Here is a 9,030-nt window from a genome sequence, read left to right as displayed (position 1 = left end):
CTAGGATGGTGTTGATCTCCTGACCCCATGATTCGTCTGCCTCGGCCTCCCAAAGTGCTGGGATTACGATGCATAATAATGTTTAAAGAACGAAGATGCCTATAGCACCTGCTGTGTGCTGGGCTCTGTTAGAAGCACCTATTCTTTCCTTGATCCTCCCAGAAGACATACGAGTAGGCACCATTATTGTCATCTTCATTTAATAGAGGCTCTAAGAGCAGTAGTGATGTTGGTAATATCATTAGGTAACAGGTGGCAAAGCCTGGATTTGGGTCCAGGTAGCTGGTCCCAGAGGTTTCCCTTGGCCCGCACACCACGCTGCCTCTCTGGGCTGGCGAAACAGGTACATGTACACCTGTCTCATCTCAGACTCCAGGAACTGAACCTACACTTGGGCACCTGCTCCCTGATGCTGCAGAAACAGCTCTGGTGACCCCGAACCTCATGGAGAGTGGTGATGGAGGATGTGGGGTGGTTCTTACCTTGACACGTGTTCTCGCTCTCATTCTTGAATGTTTTTTGCCCCAGAAACAAGCTCATATCCCGGGTTGCACACACAGTCGTAGCTCCCCTCTATGTTCCTGCAGTCTGAGAATTTTCCACAAGACACTTCGGACGGTGGCGCACACTCATTGATGTCTGGAACACAACAGGACAGGGAGTCACCTCCCCAAAGATGTGAGTTCTGTCAGGGCAGAGACCCCCGTCCTGACTCCCCAACATGGGGCCTGCTGCTTAGTATCTTTTGGAAAGAATCCTAAGTTGCTGTGCACAGGTTGTGCTGCAGCTGGAGCAAGCCATTCCTGAAGACCACACTTGATCTCAGTTCTCTGGCTGGCATCCTAGATTTGGACACAGTGAACAGAGCTGAGGTGGGGGATGAACAAGAAGCTCCACATCCCTCTCCTCAGACTTTTTGTAGAAATTTAAACCCCATGGTGACTGGGTGCAGTGGCTCACACCTTAATCCCAGCACTTTGGGAGGCTGAGGGCAGCAGATCACCGGAGGTCAGGAATTCGAGACCAGCCTGCCCAAACATGGTGAAACCCCATCTCTACTAAAAATACAAAAATTAGCCGGGGCGTGGTGGTGCATGCCTGTAATCCCAGCTACTCAGCAGGCTGAGGCAGGAGAATCGCTTAAACTGGAAGGTGGAGGTTGCAGTGAGCCGAGATTGGGCCACTGCACTCCCCACCCTGGGCAACAGAGTAAGACTCCATCTCAAAAAAAAAAAAGAAAGAAAAATAAGGGAGAAAAAAAACCATGGCCAGAATGTACCTCCTCCCCAGTCTTAAGGGTAAACTGAGGCACAGACTCCAGATTTCCTGAGCACCCAGCTTCTCTCTCTCCAGGAAGCCGTGCCTATTCACTTCTTACCTCTCCCCCTTCATATTTTTTCCTTCCTTCCTTCCCTCCTTCCTTCCTTTCTTCCCCTCCTTCCTTCCTTCCTTCCTCCCTCACTCCCTCCCTCCTTCCCTCCCTCCCTCCTTTCCTTTCTATTTCTTTCTCTCTCCCTCCTTTCCTTTTCTCTTTCTTTCCCTCCATCCCTCTCTCTCTTTTTCTTTTCTTCTCTTTTCTTTCTCTCCTTCTCTCTTTCTGTCTCTCCTTTTTTTTCTTTTTTTGAGATGGAGTCTTGCTCTTGTCGCCCAGATTGGAGTGCAGTGGCATGATCTCGGCTCACTGCAAACTCCGTCTCCCAGGTTCAAGTGATTCTCCTGCCTCAGGCTCCCGAGTAGCTGGGATTACAGGGGACCACCACCACACCAGGCTAATTTTTTGTGTTTTTAGTATAGAGACAGGGTTTCACCATATTGGCCAGGTTGGTCTGGAACTCCTGACCTCAAGTGATCCGCCCACCGTGGCCTCCCAAAATGGTGGAATTACAGGTGTGAGCCACCACGCCTGGCCTCTTTCTTTGTTTCTTCCTTTTCCCTGAGACAAGATCTCATTCTGTTGCCCAGGCTAGAGTGCAATGGTGCAATCATAGCTCACTGTAGCCTCAAACCCCTGGGCTCAAACAATCCTCCCGCCTCAGTCTTCTGAGTAGCTGGGGACTCCAGATGTGTGCCACCATGCCCGGCTATTTTGTGTATTTTTTGTAGAGGCAGGGTCTCTTCATGTTGCCCAGGCTGGTCTTGAACTCCTGACCTCAAGTGATCCGCCCGCCTCAGCCTCCCAAAGTGCTGGGATTACAGGTGTGAGCCACCACGCCTGCCCTCTTTGTCTTTTCTCTGTCCATGATGATAGTCTGGAAGGTGAGGCTGTGGCCCCCTAACAACAACCCCTGTCCCCACTGGCACCGGGCAAAGCCTCATAATCTCAGATGTACCCTGTGCTGCCCTCAAGCCTCTGTACCGTCACAAATCTCCGTGGGGAAGGTGAAGATCTCAGATGAAGCGCTGAACCCTGGATTGCAGCGACAGGCGGTGGCGTTGACACACGAGGAGTTCTCAGGGCACCACCCGGGCACAGTCTGCAAGAGCAGGGAGCACGGTCAGAAGGTGAGGGGCAAGGGGACACACCAAAAAGGGGACACTGAGGGAGATGGGGCAGGGCGCTGAGTTTCCCGTGCACGAGGCCTCTCTTTCCCTGGGCTGAAGGGGGGCTGGGCGGGGGTCCAGGGCCCTCCCCAGACTCTGCTGTGGACTGTGCTTTCTGCTTCCCAGCAGACTCACCCCTGAAGTCCTGGGTTTCGGCTTCCCAGCAGAGTCAGCCAGACACAGAATGCTGCAACAGAGAAAGGAAAGGGGGGTCAGAGGGAATCCCAGGTGGGAAAGGAGGCATAAAGGTGATGCATTTTGGGGGAGGAGGATGCTGACCCCCTCTCAGGCTGAGAGCCTGCCCATCGTTCAAACAGAGTGGGGCAGATGTCACGTCCCACTCGGATGCTCAAAGCCAAAGAGTCTGTCAGCCTGTCCCCATAGGGGTGGGTTTTGTTTTGTTTTGTTTGACACAGGGTCTCACTTGGTCACCCAGCATGGGGTGCAGTGGTGCAATCATAGCTCACTGCAGCCTCCCGATTCCTGGACTCAAGCGATCCTCCTGCCTCAGCCTCCCGAGTACCTGGGACCACAGGTGTGCACCACCCTATTTTAATCCTTTCTTTCTTTCTTTCTTTCTTTCTTTCTTTTCTTTCTTTCTTTCTTTCTTTCTTTCTTTCTTTCTTTCTTTCTTTCTCTTCCTTTCTTCCTTTCTTTTCTTTCTCTCTCTTTCTTTCCTCTCTTTCTCTTCTCTCTCTTCTCTTTCTTTCTCTTCTTCTCTCTTTCTCTCTTCTCTTTCTCTTTCTCTTTCCTTTCTCTCTTTCTTTCTTCCTCTCTTTCTTTCTCTTCTCTTCTTCTTCTTCTTTCTTTCTTTCTTTCTTTCTTTCCTTCTGACAGAGTCTTGCTCTGTCACCCAGGCTGAAGTGCAACGGTGTGATCTCAGCTAACTGCAATCTCTACCTCCTGGGTTCAAGCAATTCTCCTGCTTCCACCTCCCACATAGCTGAGATTACAGGCACCCACCACCATGCCTGGCTAATTTTTTGTATTTTTAGTAGAGATGGGATTTCACCACATTGGCCAGGCTGGTCTCGAACTCCTGACTTCAGGTGATCTGCTGGCCTTGGCCTCCCAAAGTGCTGGGATTACAGCTCAAAAATTTGAGCTCCCAGCTCAAAATTTTTAAAATAATTTATTTATTTTTATTATTTATTATTTTTTTGAGACTGAGTCTCCCTTCGTCACCCAGGCTGGAACGCAGTGGTAAAAATCTTGGCCCACTGCAACCTCCACTTTCCAGGTTCAAGTGGTTGTACTGCCTCAGCCTCCTGACTAGCTGGGATTACAGGCATCAGCCACCACGTCCAGCTAATTTTTGTATTTTTTAAGTAGAGATGGGGTTTCACCATGTTGGCCAGGCTGGTCTCGAACTCCTAACCTCAGGTGATCTGCCTGCCTTGACCTCTCAAAGTGCTGGGATTACAGGCATGAGCCATCACGCCTAGCCAAAAAAATTAAAAATAATTTTAAAATTATTTTAGAGAGAGAGTCTTGCTTGTTGCCCAGACCTGATCTTGAACTCCTGGCCTCAAGCGATCCTCCCGCCTCAGCCTCCCGAGCTCAGCTTAGGGGTGGAGTTTCAGGAACTGAGAAGGAGGGAAGGACCACGAGCCTGGTGGGGGGGGGTCCCAGCTCCAGCTGCCACTCTTCTGACTTGGGGGTGTCTGGTGTGCCTGAGCATTTACTGCCATCTTCATTTCTTTAGGTAAAAATGAAGGCATGGTCGGGCACGGTGGCTCAGGCCTGTAATCCCAGCACTTTGGGAGGCCGAGGTGGGCAGATCACCTGAGGTCGGGAGTTCAAGACCAGCCTGCTCAATATGGTGAAACCCCGTCTCTACTAAAAATACAAAACATTAGCTGGGCATGGTGGCAGGCTCTTGTTACCCAACTACTTGGGAGATGGAGGCAGGAGAATCGCTTGAACCCGGGAGGCGGAAGTTGCAGCAAGCTGAGATTACTCCACTGCACTCCAGCCTGTGACAGAGCAAGACTCCGTCTCAGAAAAAAAAAAAAAAAAATGACAGTGCTGGATGCCCCAGGCTCTAAGATGCCCTGGACCCCACATGCTTCCTCAGGGACACAGTGCACACATGCCACAATCACAACTGCCACCAGCCCTGGCGGCCCATCCTTAAGCCCAGTGGTGATATTTCACCCCCTGGGCGCCCCTCCACAGGAAAACGCTGTGACCGCCTGTTGGGGTGCATGTGGAGCTGCAGTGCCCAGCGCTCAGGGAGTTCCCCTTCCCAAGGCATGTCCTGGGGGACTCCCCCTCAAATCATCAACGGCTTTAGAGATGGAGACCTAGGGATCTCCTTGCTGTTCACCAGAGAGAGAGACAGACAGGCAAAGAGGCAGAGGTGGAGAGAAAACAGAGATTAGAGAGATAGACTGAAAGAGAGAGAGAAGAAGAGAGAGAGAGACAGAGAGAGAGAAAGAGAGGGAGAAGCTGGGGTACCTGCAGTGGGGAAGTCCTGGCCTCTATTTTCCCCACCTCCCCCCTCTCCCGCCCCGCCCATGTCTTTCTATGCGCTATATTAAGAGCAGTGGCTCTGGGGTCCCAGCACTCACTTTTTGCCCCTTTCCTTCCCCCGTGCCTCATTTTCCCCTCTTAGGGAGCAGATGCCAAATTGGCTCCAGTAGAAAGCTTGAGGATACCTCCGGCAGAGTAGCAGGCTCCGAGCGCACCCTAGAGTTCCTGCCGGAGTGTGGGGGTGTCCAAGCACAACCAGCCCCTCTCCCCATGTGCTGAGAGTGCCTGCTTGACCATGTGGCTTCCTTCATCGCAGGCCCCACAGCCACCAGCGGCGCCTCCCGTTTCTCAGACGCAGCCAACGGTACCGCTGGAGCTTCCCCGCCCCTCCCAGCGGGGCCCCGAAGTACTTACCGAGAAAGACGCGGCCTCCCATGGTTCGAGCTGCCGGCAGAAGCGGTAGGGGAAAGAGTGAGTGGGACAGGTCTGTCCTGTCTCCCCAGGCTGGGCAGCTGTGCGGGCTGCCCCGTCTCAGGCTGGGTAGCTGTGCGGGCTGCCCCGTCTCAGGCTGGGTAGCTGTGCGGACTGTCCCGAGGCCAGGACTTTATGAAGGAGGTGGGGACTGACAGCCGCAGGCCCAGGACCCTCCCCGGAACTGGCGGTGCAGCTGGAAACCAGCAGGAAAGTGCAATAAAAACACAGACCCAGGGGCGCTGCAAACACACACACACACACACAGACACACACACACACACAGACACACACAGACACACACACACACAGACACACACAGACACACACACACACACAGACACACACAGACACACACACACAGACACACACAGACACACACGCACAGACACACACACGTGCACTAGTTCAGCAAGAATGAAGTGCAACCTGCTTTAGAAAACCCTCTACTGGAGTTTCCACCACGTGGCTCTGACGAACCCTCTGGCCTCTGGGTGTTTGGGGCTGGCTGCTCTGGAGGGGAAGGTGTGACAGCCGGGCGGGCTGGTCTCACCCAGGGCCACTTGGCTCTTCCCTGGGCAGGCACGCAGGGGCCTTGTCAGAAATAGCTGTGGGCTCCCACTTTGGTGGGGCTCGCCCTGTGCCCAGAGCTTTGGCATGCCAGAGTTGGCAGAGCCTGCACTCCAGCTGGCTGTATCTTCCCCTGCTGTTTTCCAGATGAGGAAACTGAGGCCAGGTGCAGAGGCTCACACCTGTGATCCCAGCATTCTGGGAGGCTGAGGCAAGAGGATCGCTTGAGCTCAGGAGTTTGAGACCAGCCTGGGCAACGCGGTGAAGCTCTGTTTCTTTTTTTTTTTTTTAATTAATTAATTAGTTAATTAATTTGTTTAGACTTTAAGTTCTAGGGTACATGAGCACAACGTGCAGGTTTGCTACATAGGTATACGTGTGCCATGTTGGTGTGCTGCACCCATCAACTTGTTATTTACATTAGGCATTTCTCCTAATGCTGTCCCTCTCCCCTTCTCCCCACCCCATCACAGGCCCTGGTGTGTGATGTTCCCTGCCCTGTGTCCAAGTTTTCTAATTGTTCAATTCCCACCTATGAATGAGAACATGCGGTATTTGGTCTTCTGTTTCTGTGTTAGTTTGCGGAGAAGGATGGTTTCCAGCTTTATCCATGTCATCCCCAGTCCTAGAATTTACCCCTTCCTGTCCTGGGCTCCTGTGGGTGTGGCCACGGGCTGTGAGGGAGGGGAATGAACATCAGCAGAAGCTGAAGGAGAGAGGGCAGACCAGCTCTGGAGGGATTTTGCCTTTTTTTTCCTCAGAAAGCCAGAAACTCCAGCTAGAACCCCAGGGCTCAACGTCCCTTCTCTGCAGATCAGACGGGTAGGTCAGACAGCTGGCGTCTGCAGAATCTCAGGGAGGCAGGAGGCGCTTCCTGATGCCAGGGGTTTTCCCTACACCCCTTCATAGAGATCATCGACACTTTTTAATTTTATTTTATTTTACTTTATTTTAGAGACAGAGTCTGCTGTTGCCCAGGCCGGAGTGCAAGAGCGCCATCTCAGCTCACTGCAACCTCCGCCTCCCGGGTTCAAGCAATTCTCCTGCCTCAGCCTCCCAAGTACCTGGGACTACAGGTGCCCGCCACCACACCTGGCTAATTTTTGTATTTTTATTTTATTTTATTATAGAGTTATTCATTCATTTATTTATTTTGACTCCTGGGTTCAAGAGATTCTCCTGCCTCAGCCTCCCAATTAGCTGGAATTACAGGTGCAAGCCACCATGCCTGGCTGATTTTTGTATTTTTAGTAGAGACAGAGTTTCGCTATGTTGGTCAGGCTGGTCTCGAACTTCTGGCCTCAAGTGATCTGCAAGCCTTGGTGTCCCAAAAGTGCTGGGATTACAGGCTTGAGCCACCATACCCGGCCTGAAACATCCTTTTTAAAAAATTTTATTTTATTTATTTTTATTATTTATTATTATTTTTTTTTTTCCTGAGACAGAGTCTTGCTGTGTCACCCAGGCTGGAGTGCAGGATGCTATCTCGTCTCACTGAAACCTCTGCCTCCTGGGTTCAAGCAATTCTCCTGTCTCAGCCTCCCTAGTAGCTGGGATTATTGGCACATGCCACCGCATCTAGCTAATTTTTGCATTTTTAGTGGAGACAGGGTTTCACCATGTTGGCCAGGTTGGTCTTGAACTCCTGAACTTGTGATCCACCCGCCTCAGACTCCCAAAGTCCTGGGATTACAGGCATGAGCCACTGTGCCTGACCCTGAAACACTCTTACCCTGAATAACCTCAGGGTTCGCTCCCTTCTGTCTTCAGCTTTTGGCTGAAACATATTTTGACCTACAGGCCTCATCCAAAATGTAAACCCCTCCCATCCTCAGCACTCCAAAACCCTTCCCGGCTTTTTTTTTTTTTTTCCAGATGAAGTCTCACTCTGTCACCTAGGTTGCTGGACTGCAGTGGTGTGATCTCAGCTCACTGCAAGCTCTGCCTCCCAGGTTCAAGTGATTCTTCCGCCTCAGCCTCCCAAGTAGCTGGGATTACAGGCATGCAACCACCATGCTTTGTATATTTAGTAGAGACAGAGTTTCACCATGTTGGCCAGGCTGGTCTACGAACTCCTGTCCTCAAATGATCCACCCGCCTCAGCCTCCCAACGTGCTGGGATTACAGGCGTGAGTCACCATGCCCCGAGACTTTCTTTTTTTTTTTTTTTTTTGAGACGGAGTCTCGCTCTGTCGCCCAGGCTGGAGTGCAGTGGCCGGATCTCAGCTCACTGCAAGCTCCGCCTCCCGGGTTTACGCCATTCTCCTGCCTCAGCCTCTCGAGTAGCTGGGACTACAGGCGCCCGCCACCTCGCCTGGCTAGTTTTTTTGTATTTTTTTTTTTTTTAGTAGAGACGGGGTTTCACCGTGTTAGCCAGGATGGTCTCGATCTCCTGACCTCGTGATCCGCCCGTCTCGGCCTCCCAAAGTGCTGGGATTACAGGCTTGAGCCACCGCGCCCGGCCGCCGCGAGGCTTTCTTGAGTCTCTCCGGTACTTCTCACCATCTCTCTTCTTCCCTTGCAACCATCTGCCCTCGAGCCGCATTAGGCTGTCAGCCCCCTGAGTGACTTTTGTCTTGTTCTCTGCAGAGCACGAGCACAGAGCCTGTACTGAGTGGAGCCCCATATGGTAAACCATGCAAGTTAGTACTCCTGCCACTCCACTGCCGCCCAGCTAAGGGAAGCCTCCTTCAGCCTTGCTGATCCGGTCCCTGCCGGGGCATCTGCCTATGTTTCTCTGCCTTCTCTTCATCCTGAAGTCTCAGTCCGGCTGACTTATTTTGCAGCTTCTGGACAACCTCATGACTTTTGTTCTGCAATGATGGGGGGGCGGGAACGTGGTCCTCATTTGTCAAAAGGGGAACTGGCATCTGGGGGTTTCGGGCCACTGGCCCCAGGTTGCTCAACTCAGAGGTAACCGAAGATTGCCTGTAATCCCAGCTACTTGGGAGGCCGAGGCAGGAGAATTGCTTG

The 9,030-nt window shown here is 52.1% G+C and overlaps 1 protein-coding gene across 1 annotated transcript in view; it reads right to left on the bottom strand.

Moving 5' to 3' along the window:
• Nucleotides 1–5,982, bottom strand: part of ADGRE2 (adhesion G protein-coupled receptor E2) — a 34,276-nt gene extending 28,294 nt beyond the window's left edge. Inside the window, 7 exon segments of the mRNA XM_073015757.1 lie at nt 372–519; nt 521–639; nt 2,357–2,462; nt 2,464–2,474; nt 2,677–2,698; nt 2,700–2,728; nt 5,431–5,982. Of these exon segments, the coding sequence (XP_072871858.1) occupies nt 372–519; nt 521–639; nt 2,357–2,462; nt 2,464–2,474; nt 2,677–2,698; nt 2,700–2,728; nt 5,431–5,452 (457 nt within the window). The 5' untranslated portion in view covers nt 5,453–5,982.
• Nucleotides 5,983–9,030: the final 3,048 nt, after the last annotated feature.

The sequence above is a fragment of the Chlorocebus sabaeus genome, chromosome 6 (assembly GCF_047675955.1).
Source record: "Chlorocebus sabaeus isolate Y175 chromosome 6, mChlSab1.0.hap1, whole genome shotgun sequence".
NCBI classification, from domain to species: domain Eukaryota; kingdom Metazoa; phylum Chordata; class Mammalia; order Primates; family Cercopithecidae; genus Chlorocebus; species Chlorocebus sabaeus.
Note: the sequence above shows the minus strand (reverse complement) of the source record. Positions and strands in the feature narration are given on the sequence as shown.